The sequence below is a fragment of the Camelina sativa genome, chromosome 15 (genome assembly GCF_000633955.1).
Source record: "Camelina sativa cultivar DH55 chromosome 15, Cs, whole genome shotgun sequence".
NCBI classification, from domain to species: domain Eukaryota; kingdom Viridiplantae; phylum Streptophyta; class Magnoliopsida; order Brassicales; family Brassicaceae; genus Camelina; species Camelina sativa.
The window spans coordinates 429,479-443,685 of record NC_025699.1 but is presented as its reverse complement, the minus strand read 5'-3'; the positions used below and the strand labels follow the sequence as shown (position 1 = coordinate 443,685).

At 36.4% G+C, this 14,207-nt stretch overlaps 6 protein-coding genes across 6 annotated transcripts in view; 2 read left to right on the top strand and 4 right to left on the bottom strand.

The window, feature by feature from the left end:
* Positions 2,727-2,943, top strand: LOC109129286. Its single transcript, XM_019237117.1, has one exon. It carries the CDS (start codon positions 2,793-2,795, stop codon positions 2,928-2,930), a length of 138 nt encoding a protein of 45 aa, XP_019092662.1. The 5' UTR covers positions 2,727-2,792; the 3' UTR covers positions 2,931-2,943.
* On the bottom strand, positions 3,931-6,147 carry LOC104744325 (pentatricopeptide repeat-containing protein At3g02490, mitochondrial-like). Its single transcript, XM_010465356.2, has one exon. The coding sequence runs from the start codon at positions 6,016-6,018 to the stop codon at positions 4,021-4,023; it is 1,998 nt and encodes a 665-aa protein (XP_010463658.1). The 5' UTR covers positions 6,019-6,147; the 3' UTR covers positions 3,931-4,020.
* LOC104744324 (UPF0725 protein At3g44770-like) lies at positions 6,450-8,118 on the top strand. Its single transcript, XM_010465355.2, has 4 exons — positions 6,450-6,595; positions 6,682-6,861; positions 6,955-7,348; positions 7,429-8,118. The coding sequence occupies exons 1-4, from the start codon at positions 6,479-6,481 to the stop codon at positions 7,932-7,934; spliced, it is 1,197 nt and encodes a 398-aa protein (XP_010463657.1). The 5' UTR covers positions 6,450-6,478; the 3' UTR covers positions 7,935-8,118.
* Positions 8,588-9,397, bottom strand: LOC109129195 (stress-induced protein KIN2-like). Its single transcript, XM_019236908.1, has 3 exons — positions 9,271-9,397; positions 8,977-9,045; positions 8,588-8,838 (listed from the first exon to the last, which is right to left on the bottom strand). The coding sequence occupies exons 1-3, from the start codon at positions 9,325-9,327 to the stop codon at positions 8,758-8,760; spliced, it is 207 nt and encodes a 68-aa protein (XP_019092453.1). The 5' UTR covers positions 9,328-9,397; the 3' UTR covers positions 8,588-8,757.
* LOC104744323 (S-adenosylmethionine decarboxylase proenzyme 1) lies at positions 10,311-12,794 on the bottom strand. Its single transcript, XM_010465354.2, has 4 exons — positions 12,640-12,794; positions 12,465-12,512; positions 11,916-12,071; positions 10,311-11,826 (listed from the first exon to the last, which is right to left on the bottom strand). Exon 4 carries the CDS (start codon positions 11,637-11,639, stop codon positions 10,539-10,541), a length of 1,101 nt encoding a protein of 366 aa, XP_010463656.2. The 5' UTR covers positions 11,640-11,826; positions 11,916-12,071; positions 12,465-12,512; positions 12,640-12,794; the 3' UTR covers positions 10,311-10,538.
* Positions 13,694-14,207, bottom strand: part of LOC104744321 (ecotropic viral integration site 5 protein homolog) — a 9,676-nt gene continuing 9,162 nt past the window's right edge. The window contains exon 10 of the mRNA XM_010465348.2: positions 13,694-14,022. Within this exon, the coding sequence (XP_010463650.1) occupies positions 14,018-14,022 (5 nt within the window). The 3' untranslated portion in view covers positions 13,694-14,017. The remainder of the gene's footprint in view (positions 14,023-14,207) is intronic.

The window sequence follows — 14,207 nt, the reverse complement described above, 5'->3', positions numbered from 1 at the left end:
GAGAAGACACAGGAAAGAATCAAATCAAAGTAAGGATCTTTGGAGATCTCTCTGCTCTTCCGTGTTCATCAGTTTTTTTATTATATTATATTATTATTATTATTATTATTTATCATATTGCTTCTAAATTTAAAGCCCAATAAAACTCAATTGGGTCTATAAAAGGTTACTTAATCGCAAATTTTAATTTAGCCTGTTAAGGCCCGATAATTCTTTATTTAATGGCCCGTTAAGCCTCTCAATAATAAAAGGATTTAATTAACATATCGTCTAATTAACATATCGTCTATACTTTTTATGTAAAACCAAAATTTCATTACAAAATTAAAGTACCACAATGATTAGGAGACTTTTAGTTAAATAATTGCTCAAAGTGCATAGAAATACACTAAGGACAGAAGTATGGGTCAACGTATATTAATATAGATGGATAATGGATTATTGATGTTTGTATATGTAAGCATCTTGATTACATTACTAGAATACTAGTTCCAAGATATTGGATGCTTCATTAGCAAGAATCCAATCAGCCTTAGTTCGAATGATTAGTAAACCAAAATTACAAATTCGAAATTGTTTCTTGGTGCGTTGCACCGTACAAGTTTTTACCTACGCGACACTCTATCTTTTGAATCATCCAAGACCAAGATACGGGTTTATGATTCTTAATTTTGTTCAAGTTCATTGTTAATTAAGTCATATAATTGAATATGGTAAACATTATCATGATAATGGTTTCTAATGAAACGAATTAGAGTATTGGTATTAGTAAATTAATTAGTAAGGGGACAAGAGAACGAAAATTGTCTAGGTTATGCCAAACAGTAACCCTTAGCCATGCCAATTTCACGTGCAGCATGCTCCACATGCTTCTTCTAATTTGTTTATTTCTATGTTAGGTTTTGTTTTCTTTCTCTATTTTTATTATGTTATCCTTACTTCAGAAATTCTTAATAATTGAACAAGAAGAACTACCAAGACAACATTAGTTCAAGACTTGTGTCTTTTTGTTAAAATAATAAGATACCAATAACTGTCATTATTGTTTTCTTTTATTTTTCTTGATTTTTTTTTAAAGAGCTTCGATGGATTGTGGTTTTAATGACTATACGCAGCCATAATACGATATGCAGTCTGAGTGTGTGTAGTTGAACATAGAACAAACCATATTTACAAGTCCAAAATGTTCTGTTTTTGAAGCATGCATGCCATAGGGGAAAATCGGGATATAATATAGTAGCTAGGGGGCACGAAACAATTTTCAAGAATTGAGGCGCTGATAAAATATGTAGGTTTCGGTATTTGAAAACAATTATTAAGTCAAATTAATTTAAATTTATTATATATAACTATTAAAAATGGAGTGATTGTGTACGTAATACTTTATGAATGGTGAAGTACTGGAAACTGTGTGAAGCAAGGGCCAGGTTCAAGTTACGGCTGATTTCATGGTGGAACACGAGAAAAGACATGTGGGATTATGTTTTCGGCCATTATGTAAAATTTGTATGTAAAAGCTCACAATCGAAAATTTCAAGTAATTAAAAACTTAATCTTGTTCCAATTATGTTGGGTTTGATGAAAAGTATCATATACATAATCTTTGGCAGCTTTTAGCAGTATAATTATTTTTGGTATTTGAGCTTACGAAGTTTCTTTAGATAATTAGATTATAATGCTTTCTCACGGTACCATTGACAAAATGTTTTCTTAAGGTACACTATTTTAATAATTGTAAAAAAAAAATCCAAATCGAAGTTTCAACGTTAACCCATTTTTAAAGAGCAATAGATGTTAGATACTCGTTACTGATATGAGTAGTTCAATAATTTCGTGTTAACGGTGAAGGAATCAAAATCCATTTGTACATTTTTGCACGTTTGGCAGTATGCTTTTCGAATGGAACTAGAGATCAACACGGTTTTGAGTATCGTTACACAAGTTTTTTTTTTTTTTTTTTGAAAAAGGGTATATTGCAAGTTAATTTATTTATATATGATTTGCCAGCTATTTTAGTATATACAAAACGAACCTAAAGTTATAAAAGTTAATGTCGTATTTTTATTTGCGAGTAAAAATGACTCAAGCATCCACATTTTATGGGATCTGTATATTTCATTTGAAGCAAATTGGCTCTAACTGGTCAATGTGTTAAAAAATAAAATAAAAATGAAGAAATATAAGGAAATTATATATACTATATCTAGTTTTTCATTACATAATACTATTTTTACTGATTAAAATAATTACTTTTTGTTAGTATATTGCATAGAAGAATATGTTATGCAACCAAATGGCCGCTGGTTGGTGGATTTTCACATTGTTATGTAAAGTTTGGTGACGTGACTCAACCATGAAAATGATAATAATTTGTCGAGCATTATTATTATTTTTATTATTCATAAGGTTGATCCACTGAACATAATTAAATTTTTAATATTCTGATAGATAGATATGATTAATTTATCTATTAAAATGTAGAATGCAGACAAATTGATTCTCCCTATAAAAACTCATTCGAACGAGTATCTTCCCCATCAAATCACTTATCTTCCAAAGCTCTCATCTCTCTTCACAAAGTCACACTCTCTACATCCATAGAAGATTCCTGCTTGGAAAAGAATCGAAAACAATCTTTTCAAAGGATTAGTCATATAAAATCTCACCATCTTTTTGGTATTTGCGATACGCTCATTGTTATAACGCTCATCTCACCATCTTTTTGGTATTTGCGATACACTCACTGTTATATCATATATAAAACCGGACTCTTAAGGACGCAGACGACGGATATGGAAGGCATCATGAACTTGAAGAGAAAGGAGAAGAAATCACAAAGTAGAAGACTTGGGAAATATCTCAAAGAACAAAAGGGAAGGATTTACATCATTAGAAGATGCGTGATGATGCTCATCTGTTCACGTGATTGATTGGTTTATTCATTACTACGATACACATATTACATATATAGATGTGTATGTACGTTTCTATATGAGTGTGTGTGTGTGTATGTTCAAGGGCAAGATGAAAGCATACGCATGTCAATACTAAAGATTTTGGTTGCTTTTGTTTTGTATTGTCCGATATGTAAATACATAGCGAAGTTGAGCAGTCATTAATTAATATACGATCAATAGTTATGAAGTTAGTTGATTCATTTATTAATCTTTGCAGTAATGAAGTTTACTATTTTGATGCATGCACATGACGTCTTTTTACATTCATCTTCGTAAATGCCTCTTCGCATATCTAAGCATGCAATGACAAAAATGTTTAATCATGAAATGACAAACTGTAAAACGCGATATGGTTTTGTGTATTTATATATACATATTATGTATTTGTTATATAAAAAATTGCTCTACTGATCTTGAGGAGATTTTATTTGAACTAACCGAGGGGATCGGAGAGCACCACTGCTTTCGTATTTGTTATACAACTCGTGCATGTTCATCACTCATCACTATAGAATCTTTGATACACAAATCATTGATTTCTTTACTTAACAAATCTTAAGTACACACCACTCATAGATATTCTTATTTTGTCCCCGTATGATAAAACTGTAATCTTGAAAAGCTGAAAAACTTTGAAACTTTTGATAAAAAAAAAAAAAAAAGATTTATGAACGAAAATATTATGGTACACACACATAAAAGAGATGAGATAGTATATTTTCTTCGAACCCAATAACAAAACTCAAGATGAGACATCCTGTCAAAAAGCCCACAAGCCCAAATAATTAATTTTCTCCTGTTTATTCCATAACCCCACCACATCGATAAACTTGGAAGTAAACTAAAGGGTTTATATATCGCTCGAGTCATTAACTGATTGTCACCTTCGGGGACATCTGATAAAATTGGAACGATACAGAGAAGATTAGCATGGCCCCTGCGCAAGGATGACACGCAATTATGGTCCAGAATATGCAGAATAAGGCAAGCAAAATTGGAGCAGAAATAGTGATTGTGTATAAGTCGAGCATTCCCCATGTCCCAAAAAACCTATAATAATGATTCAAGCTTCTATTTGAGCAGGAGCGGGTACAGGTTTTTCTAAAGAACATTTATCAGGTTTCATGGAGTTAAAAAGTTCTAGAACTTCTGCATTGCGACGGATATAACTTGGGGACATAGACAGCAACTCCTGAGCTTCACTATGCCTTCCAGACTTCAACATAGCTTCGAATACACGCAGAACCATTGAGTTAGATGGAAACTTCTTTGAAGTCACAGCCTTGAGAAAAGCGAAAGCCTCGGTGCTTGTTCCACTATTTGATAAGTAATCTAAGAACGGATCCACAAAAGGAGGGAACCCGTGATTTTTCATCATAGGTAGAAGACTCAACGCTTCTTCATACCCACCATCTCTTGCTACCTTCTTCATCAACAGATTCCTCACCATGATTTTGTATGTACTGTGCCAAGGTTTCAACTGGTTTTGTTTCACTAGCTCAGTGAAAACCTTGTATGCATCTCTTGCCCTCAAACTGTTGCAATAAGCAAGTACCAACTTCTCAAATGCATAACCTGCATAAGAGACTCCCTCTTTGCCAATCATCTTCTTGAAACACTCTGTAGCTTCTTCGAGATCTTTAGCATCACAATGCCCTTCAACTAAAGACGCCATTGCTTTGTCATCTAGATGATTTCCAGAGGTTTCCATAAAGTTGACAAGTTCATTGGCTTCATCTTTCTTTCCCTTACGACTAAGTCCTGATGCAATCACACTCTGCAGATCACCGCTAGGAAGATAGCCACCTTCGTTCATCGCTTTCAACACCTCATTACTCTGTCCAAACCTATCAACGCTTCTCAAAGACTTGAGGACATGCTGCAGCATAGAATCAGGCACAACGTTGCCCTTATCAGTATAAGCTTTCACAGTTCTTAAGAACAAATCCATGTCCAATTTACTCGCAGTAACAATTTTCTTGAGTAGTAAACTGCAGCAGTGCGGGGTGGGTGTATTGTTACCCGCCATTGCAAACTCAAACAATTCCACAGCTTCTTTAATCATTTTAGTCTGACAGAACCTTGCTGAAACCCTAACATAAGTCTCCATCTCCATCTCGTAACCAGCAGTCCTAATTTCTTCTATAATGTGTTGAAACCTATCAAGAAACTTCTCTTTCCCTAAAACCCTGGCCATAGCATTATACGTCTTCTCATCATGCTTAAAATTGCCAGACTCATCAATCCACCTAAAGAACAACAAACCTTTCCTCGGATCCACGTCAAGCTTTTCCAAAATCATCTTCACCAGGTCACTTCGAAACTCAAGTCTCAAATCCCTTAACTGCTTCTCCACATCAGCACCCCACACTTCCTTCATCACAATCTTACACACCCTATTGCAAACCTTGTCCACAGAATTATCCATAGAACCTGAAGCAAAAATCTCTTTAAGCCTCTCCAAATCACCATCCAGACCATCTTTCAGAAATCTCTCACCCACTTTATCCCTAACACCAGCTGATACACCATGCCCTTTCTTCTTCATAGCATCAACCAGTTCCCAAAACTCACGAACAAGACCATTAACACCAAGTATACGAAGCATCGTGTTATAACTTTTGGAGGAAAGTTTTCGAGGATAAGCCTCCAAAACCCATTGGAAAAACCTCCCCGCAACATCAGGGCTTGATTCAAGTTCCCTCAGAACTCTTAGTCCTAACTCATGGCTAATCACTATACCATTCGAATCAAGTTCTTTCCTAATCTCATCCTTACAATTCAATCTTCTAAAAACATCAATCACAACAGCCTCAGCAGGAGGTTTCTCTTCAATCACAGGCTCAGATGAAAAGCTTCGGCTAACAGAGCTCAATCCCAAGGCAAAAAGACACTGTCTTTGTTGCAAAACTCCAACTCCAGAACGTTCTTCATGGAGGAAATAAGAGAAAGATCGGGTCGAATTGGAAACTACCTGGAACTGGTGGGACTGATGAGAAAGTGATAGACGATGTGATAAACGGTAGCTCCGAGAAAGTAGCAACCGCCATTGATACCTCATGTTTTTGTTTTTCAATCTCAGGTACAAAAACACTAGTGTTTGGTTTTGATTTGAACAAAAAAAGTTTGGGTTTTTACGAATGGAATCGATGGAGCAGCAATGGCGAGACAGAGGAAATGGTTTAGGGCTTTAGACTAAAACCTTTGAGCAAGACAAAAGGTTCGACTTGACTTATTTTTAAAACTGTGGTCCTCCTACTTTTTGAGGTTTTCGGTTTTTAGCCACAACGTTTTAGAATTTTATCAACATTCCTGTTTTCTTGACTTTTTATGTTCACTGATTCTTACCAGATCTTTAATCGTGTAGGTGGGCCCAAAATGTGTGAAGCCCTATACATATGGTCCGGGCCGGTACTGGGCCCATTACCACTTGGTTTATATAACTAGTGACCGACCTATCCGCACTTAAAATATAAAAAACACAGAAAGAAATCCCTACGTAACGTCGAAAGAAGAAGAAGATGGCGGATACTCTGCGGCGGATGTTGGATAGCGGAAAGCTAACGGACGAACAATGCCTCTCTATGTTGAGGGTTTTAGATTCCGATGATAAAGTAGTGGGTCGATGCACATGTCAGGTATTACTTGTTTTTTTTCTTTTTTTTTGGCCATGGCGATTGTAACTTTATCACACACTCTCCTTTGTTGTTGTATGTATCATCAGAAAGTGATTGAGGAAAAAGCTTTTAAACGAATCGACAACAGGAAACCTCTGAAGCAGTTGTTGGAGATGCGGAATCTATCTGATGAGGAATACGACAATCATTTACGTGAAATAGATGAAGATCAAGGAGAATCGGAAGAAGTAGACGAAAGGTACTTCCGCCAAATGATTGAGTCTCAGGTATGTAGGTAACCCCTAAAAATATTACTTACCTACTCCTCCCCGCGGCTATATTGTAATTTGTATTTTTTTTCTTTTTTTTTTGGGGTTTAGCTTTTCGATATCGATCCTGACGTTCGTGTCCCACGTTTGATCGGACTCTCACATTTTTATTTTGGGGACAAGGAGGAAGAACAACCACCTCCCGAAATGGATCTCTACGGCCAGTTGGCTGTTCATTGGTTCAACTTTGAGAACAATAGGAACTTGAAGTTCTTACGCATACCAAAATTGAATACCGAGCATCCGTTTCCTCTATACTACTATATTACTGTAGAGGTTAAAGATGAGGTTGAAGATGTTGATGTTGATGCTGCTGCTGATTCGTCTCCGTCGTCTCTCACTCTGCAAACTATGGTCACAAGACCTTTTGGTGCCTCTGCCTCTTTGGAAGCTATGATGGAAGTTACGATTGAAGGCTGCAGAATCAAACCCACCACAACAGGAGGTTTTCTTTATTTTATTGAAACAAGAAAGACATTTTGTTTCTCTCTACTGACCTGACCTGACCTCCTTTTCTGTTTGTAGCGTATCAGCCGTATCAGCCAGATTTCCACCACTTCATGTTTAGTAGGGTTGATGCGTTACGCAGAGGATGTATGCCTACCTTTTTGTCGGGACCACCAGAAGAAGCAGCTGATGATCAGAGATTCTACGAGGTTCCGGACGAGGACATTCGTAAAAATGATTGGCTTCGTCTGTATGCCCACTTTGCACTTTTCAAAGTTTGCGAGGCTGGATCTCATGCTTTCCCGCCAAAGGAGATGGAGTTGAAGAAGGTACTTGTGCAAACCCGAGTAACAACAACTCAATATGATGATGATGATGATGATGATGAGCCGCCGTCTCCGATTTTCAATCCCATTGATGCCAAGTCTAAGAATGCCATCTTCCACATAAGCTTCGAGGCCAACTGTCGCGACTACACATCCGTAGTAAGGAGAACTGTAGATGGGGTTTCAGGACATATGCAACTCGAAGTCAACACCACGGAGACTGATTGCTTCTCTTCTTCAACAGATGATCAAAGTTAGTTGGTGGTCATGCTGGTGCGCTCTGTTACAATCACTCGTCAGAATACTCCTTCTTATGCTTTATGTCGTTTTATCTATCCTTTGGTTTCTAACCCTCCACCGCAAGCAACTATTATCTATGATCTTGCATTTGCGTTCTCTATCGTATCAAACGGCTTGGTATGTTGTTGTGTTTAAATTTGTCTTTTAATCATTTTAATAATCAAAGGTTTGTTCAAAAGAGGTCCACTAGCTGTTTCCATTCACACTGTTATACTGAATGTTGCTACTCTAAAGTTCAAGAGATAGAATTTGTCAACAACCCTGTTTTCTTGACTTCTTGGGTTCACTGATTCTTACCATATTGTCAACAACCCTGTTTTCCAATGTTGTAACTTTTTTTCATTAAATTTTTAAAGGTTCCAAATTTTATATCTTCATTTTGGATAAAATTTCCAAATTAACACCAAGGTATACATTGTGTTCCTCCCCAAATACGATTGGAGCTCACTTTTAGCCCACACATGACAAAGATTCTATTGTATGTACATCCTAAACTTATTTTCTGTAAGCAATTGCTCGTAAATTCTTAATATATGATTTTTGCTTATCTTATTTTGATTGGTCTGATATTGTTTGAAGTTGTTACTTTATATCTACTTTTGCTTTAATAATATTTGACAAACTATTTATTAACTATATCGATAAGATTACATAATTAAACATCCAAAAGGAAAGCAAGAAAACAACATCAGAAAAGTGGCAGGAATGAGAATTAAACCCCCCCAATTTATTAAACACAAGTCGAAGAGGGGAATTAATTAGAAAAAGAAGTTGAAAGTGATTAGTTGTTTTTGTTCATGCCGGTCTTGTCCTTGACGACATCAGCAGCTCCTTGTGCCTTCTCCTTCACTTGTTGTCCCGTCTACAATTCACATGTACAAATAGAGGGTTATAAGACCATATATACAGATATACTACATAATTTGACTTAATTTTCAATATTATGAACGTTTCTACTAGAAGGGAACAAAATAATTGAAGGAGTAAATTAAAACTGAACCTGTTGCAAGGATTCTTGAGCAGAACCAGCAGCATCCTTAGCCTTGTCCATCATACCACCTGCCTTCTCCTATATTTATATATTTTAACATTATACATTAATAGAAGTATAGAACAATCTTGTCAAAAAAGAAGTACCACTTAAAATAATCCGCAAGCATTTTCGTGGAAACAATTTAAATATAGAAATGAAGAGATCTGTTGCAATATATCAACAAGAATGACGAAATGTGTAACAAAATATCAAAAAAAAAAAAAACAATACGAGTGTAAGGATTAAGAAAGAGAGAGACACCTTAGTCTGGCCAGTGGCTTGACCGGCTTGGTAGCTCGCGTTTTGCTTGTTGTCCATATTCTTCAAGTTATGTGTTTGGTTAAACTTTGATTGCTTTTTTGATTGATTGTTGTTGTGTTTGATGATGAAGTGGTAGTGGAGTTTTGGGTTGCTATTTATAACCCAGAGACGTGCTTGGGAGTCTCCACGTGTCGAGGACACGTGCATCGGTTCGAGAAACTTGCCTTCGTCGGTGGCATCCACGTGTTGGATAACCGTTTGACCAGGACATAAAGGCTTCTTACGTACGTGGTTCTCTCGATTGCTGATCCTAAAACGACATGGTTTTATTTAACTTTAGGCTTGTATTAGTCTGTTGAGCAATGATAGGATGTTGAGCAGTGTGAAAGAATTACTATTTTTTTAAAGATTTTTAATTACTTTTTCCTCACGCAATGTTTTTGTTTTGTGTTGGTTCTTAGTTTCATATTTCACATATACTTCATCTGTTCCAATATAATATAAGATCTTTTAGTTTTTATTTTTGTTTGATTTTATAAAATTGTTACAAGTTTCTATGCACACATTAGATATTAATTAAATAATTTTTTACTATCTTCTACTATACATTTTTTTTGTTTGAATTTTGTTAAATGGTAAAATAAAGTTTTTGTGTTTTTAGCCAAAAACTCTTATATAATAGTAGAAGAGAGAGAGTATATGTGAAATATCAGATTCCATTTCCTTTTTTCTTTGTTTGAATTTAACAGATTCAATTTCTAAGGATGAAAACAAGATGTTATGGTTTTGAAGGTTTTTTTCTTTTGCTACTGTTATTCATAGGAGTCATCATCTTTAATTCTTTCTTTTAATTTGTACTTCTAATTTTTAGTTCTTACACTCCCATTTACATAAACATCTCGAAAACTAAATTAGTCATTTTAAGTCGAATATTTATGTAACCAGAATCTGAACTTTTGCTAATAGGCAAACATTTTTAACGAATCTTTAAGAAAACAAATAGTATTTAACCGATATTATAATTATTATAATAACGATCATAATAATAATAATGACAATAACATTTCAAAATAACAACATAGTCTCAGGTCATATAAAACCCAAATTCATAAAGCAGAAAAACAAACACCAACACATTTGGCTTGTGAAGGAGATCAACTCAACCTCACAAGCCCATTATTCATTATTCATAAGTTTTTTAAAAAGAAAAGAGCAAAAAAAGAAAAAAAGAACAGAAAGCTCGAAAATATTTATTAGATAGAATTCTGCTAGATTCCCTCGTCCTTCTCGTCCTCGCTGCTGCAGCTATTGTTGCTGCTCCATTCACACTTCAAGGTAGATCTAGGCGATCCACAGTACTTACCAAGTTTCTCAAACGTCTGATACATCACTGTTCCACTCTCTTCTCCTAGAGACTCAAATGTCCTCTCTCTGCACCCATAGTCTTCCAAGTCTACACTGATCTCTGGCTTGTACGCGTTCACTCCAACGCTCGAGTGCACAGCCACAGAGAATTGCTTGGGCTCAAAGCAAGACAGAACCCTTGTCACCAGCTGGCTCAGGTCCATAGTGTTGAAGTCATAACCCACAGCTTCGAAGCTAGCGTAGCTAAACCCATCCTCGGGGGTCACATGGATCGTGGAGATTGCATCTCCTTCAATTGAGTTCATAGAGTAGCCACAGGGCTCGAATTCAAAGTCGCAGATCTGGGACTTGGGAAGGATCTTTCTGATTCCAGAGTTGTCAGTCATGGACCCGGTCTTGTCAGATTCATCCTTGTAGAAGACGAGAGCTTTCTCTCTGTCGAGACCCGTCATGCACATCTCAAGCGTGTAGACATTGTTGTTGCAGTTGCCAGAGTCCTGGGCAGAGGCAGCATAGACGTGCCATTGCTTAGTCTCATCATCATTGCCCATCAAGTAGGCCACGCTGTTCAAACCCAGCTGAGTAAAGTGCCCATCAAGAACAGAGACTTCTTCAGAGAAGCTGCGGTGAGGGAAAGGCTGACCTCCAGGGCAGAGGAAGGAGCCACGAGTGTACTTAACAGACTTGACACTCAGAGAGAGCTCACCAGCCAGCTTAAGAAGTGGCGGGATAGAGAGGAGGAGCTTAGTGGTACCGCAAGTCTTGATGATGACTTTGTAGGGGTAGACAAAGAAGCTGGACTCAGAGAGCACGTAAGAGTCCAAATGATCGTTGGAGAGAGACGAAACGATCGTGCATGCAGCAGGAGTGAGAATATCATCAAGCTGGGACTTGGTTAGAGCACGGAGCCCAAGTCCCTTGGAGTCTTGAAAGATGCTAGGCTCAAAGAAAGAAACCTCGAGCCGTTTCTCGTAACCTTCGAAACCGATTGCAGATAAGGCCATGTTCGCCTTGAAGTAGTGTGAGCGAGAGGACTAGTTGTTGTAGTAGGAGGAGAGAACGATTGGATCCGGGAACCAGCAGAAACGGAGCTTAGACAAACGAAAATTATAAACTGGAAAATAAAGAAAGCTATAACTATATAGCAGGAGACTCGGTGCACGCTAGTACTCAGGATGGCCTCTTAGCGCACTGCAACAAAACAAAAACAACCATTGTTAAGAGAATGGGAAATCGTAAAGGAATGAACAAAAGATGAATTAAAAAAAAAGGAGACTAACGTTGGAGTAGACAGAAGATTTGAATTTCTTGATTCCACCGTTTGGACGAACGTCTTCAATGCTGTAACCGAGGGGAGCTTCGTAAAATAAGGAACTACTACTGCTAGACTTCTTATTACCACCTTTCGACTCCATCATAATCTCATTCACGCTTTTCTGTATAATACACAAAACATATCACAAGGCTAGACGACGATAAACTAATAAACCATGTAAATACAACAAAGCTCTCAACAAGAATTGATTACACCAAGAACAAAAGAAACCAATTATGTATTAAGCATATCGGTAAAATTGAGGATGGCATCATACAAAACGTAAATCCTATATGACGATACTTGTGATCTATAAACGTACGTTAACACAACAACGATCGGAACCAAATTCGTTGGTTTTCAGATAATACACACCAATCAAAAACATGCATACGAATCTCGATAAAGATCAGAATTGTGAATCTACCTAACAATACTAAGATCCTTGACCCGTTTAAATACGATGATGAACAGAGAAGTCAATCGTTCGAGAGAGAGAGAGGGGGATACTTACATATAAATGAAAGATAGATCCAGATCGCGAATTACGAAACCCTTAAACCTGGAAATTGAAGAAAACAAAGAAAAAAAACCCAGAATTCATCAACGACCGAACAGATCTACGAATGAGATTAATCAGCGTATGGAAAGTAAAAAGCAGATCTACGAATTTCAAAAGAGAAACTAACCAGATAGAGATGATACAGGAAACCGCAAGACTTATCGAACAATTTCGTGGAAAAAAAGAGAGACAGAGGAAACCCTAAAAGATTTAAAGGTAATGATGAAGCAATGAGAAGGAGATGATGATGATGATGCGTTCGTGAGGAGAAAAGTAAGCTGGAATGAGTCCCTCTTTATATAATTATTCTAGGGTTGTGCTCTTCTCTCACAATTTACGTTTTTAACCTTTTCGCGTTTTTTTCACGTGAAGCTATCTGAACCGTTGATTTTTTTTTGTACCAATTTGCCGTTTTCAGGTTTTTACCAGATATACCCTTATGAAACCCCTGTTTTTACGTTGAAATCGGTAGGTGCGAAGAGCATCACCATTCCTGACCGCAGATTAATTTAATTGCAACAATTGTTTTTTTTTTTTTTTCCTTTTTGCCGCAAGTAGAATTTATTTTTTATTTTTGGACATTGCTTTTTTTTTTGTTGGCATTATCTTTAGGCGGAAAAAAACAACAACATTATACAAAGACGAGATGAGGAAACACGCTATAATATAATCTAACCACTAAAAGATCGACACGTGTTCAGATACGTGTGCCGTTTGAAGCGGAAAACTCGAGGCGAGCTGTAACGTTAGCGTGGGCCTAAAGAATCAAATTCTCTATTAAAGGCTCTCAACTGCTCCCACTAAATGACAAAAATTGGGCCTCCCGTGACTCATTCATGACTCATGTCCCCACCGTTCCCATTTGTCATAAAAGTAATAATATCAATCAGCTAGTATTTTTGACCACTCTTTTGAGCAATTAATTATTCCAAATCCTTTTTGTTCAACCATAAAATCCATATTTAAAAGTCTCAGATTTTAAACTATTTTGGTACCATGAACCTTAATTAAAACAAAATTATGAGATCCGATCTTCTGTTTTAAGAAAATAAAATAAGGATAATTATTAAACTGCCTTATAATTGGTCTATGGTAAAAAATGAAAACTGGGAATGGTTTTACGCTTTTACTGATTTAGATTGTCTTGTCAATATCATACATACCATGTGCAAATTAAATCCTTCCATCCACAATTTTTTTCTTATTTTTATTCAGAAATTCTGAAAAAGATTTAGGTAGAAAACATATTATTTACCTTCCACACATTATATGAGATTTTTCTAGGAACATAACTCTCTCTATCTACACATGAGCTGGAGCATACCTTCTTTTCCCAGAAATTGCTAAAAAGAACCACAGAGTTTCTGATAAGAAATTCCTCCCCCCTCAACTTGACAAGTATGATGAAAAAAGAATATATTCCAACCAAAAAATAACAGTTAAGTAAAGATGAGAAAAGAATTCGAATCCAATCGCCTGGTTCATGTTATTACCAACCGGTTCTTCTATGGTTGAACCGGTTTGGCATTAGTCTTTTCATAGTCCAGTTTCAGTTCTTCCAAACGCTTTGATACCTGGGATGAACATAGTATTAATGCCACATTTGTTAATCAACAACTCAAGAAACCTCAAAGATTTTTTCAACAATACTAACAGATTGTACAGCATCAATTCCCTCAATTGTTCACTATAACT

What these genes read in the sequence shown, in the direction of transcription:
- LOC109129286 (XM_019237117.1), top strand. Translation starts at nt 2,793, where the DNA reads ATGGAAGGCATCATGAACTTGAAGAGAAAGGAGAAGAAATCACAAAGT.
- LOC104744325 (XM_010465356.2), bottom strand. Translation starts at nt 6,018, where the DNA reads ATGAGGTATCAATGGCGGTTGCTACTTTCTCGGAGCTACCGTTTATCA.
- LOC104744324 (XM_010465355.2), top strand. Translation starts at nt 6,479, where the DNA reads ATGGCGGATACTCTGCGGCGGATGTTGGATAGCGGAAAGCTAACGGAC. An exon ending in TGGGTCGATGCACATGTCAG is followed by an intron (nt 6,596 to 6,681) that starts GTATTACTTGTT and finishes ATGTATCATCAG; the next exon opens with AAAGTGATTGAGGAAAAAGC. An exon ending in CAAACCCACCACAACAGGAG is followed by an intron (nt 7,349 to 7,428) that starts GTTTTCTTTATT and finishes TTCTGTTTGTAG; the next exon opens with CGTATCAGCCGTATCAGCCA.
- LOC109129195 (XM_019236908.1), bottom strand. Translation starts at nt 9,327, where the DNA reads ATGGACAACAAGCAAAACGCGAGCTACCAAGCCGGTCAAGCCACTGGC. An exon ending in AAGCCACTGGCCAGACTAAG is followed by an intron (nt 9,046 to 9,270) that starts GTGTCTCTCTCT and finishes ATATAAATATAG; the next exon opens with GAGAAGGCAGGTGGTATGAT. An exon ending in CTCAAGAATCCTTGCAACAG is followed by an intron (nt 8,839 to 8,976) that starts GTTCAGTTTTAA and finishes TGTGAATTGTAG; the next exon opens with ACGGGACAACAAGTGAAGGA.
- LOC104744323 (XM_010465354.2), bottom strand. Translation starts at nt 11,639, where the DNA reads ATGGCCTTATCTGCAATCGGTTTCGAAGGTTACGAGAAACGGCTCGAG.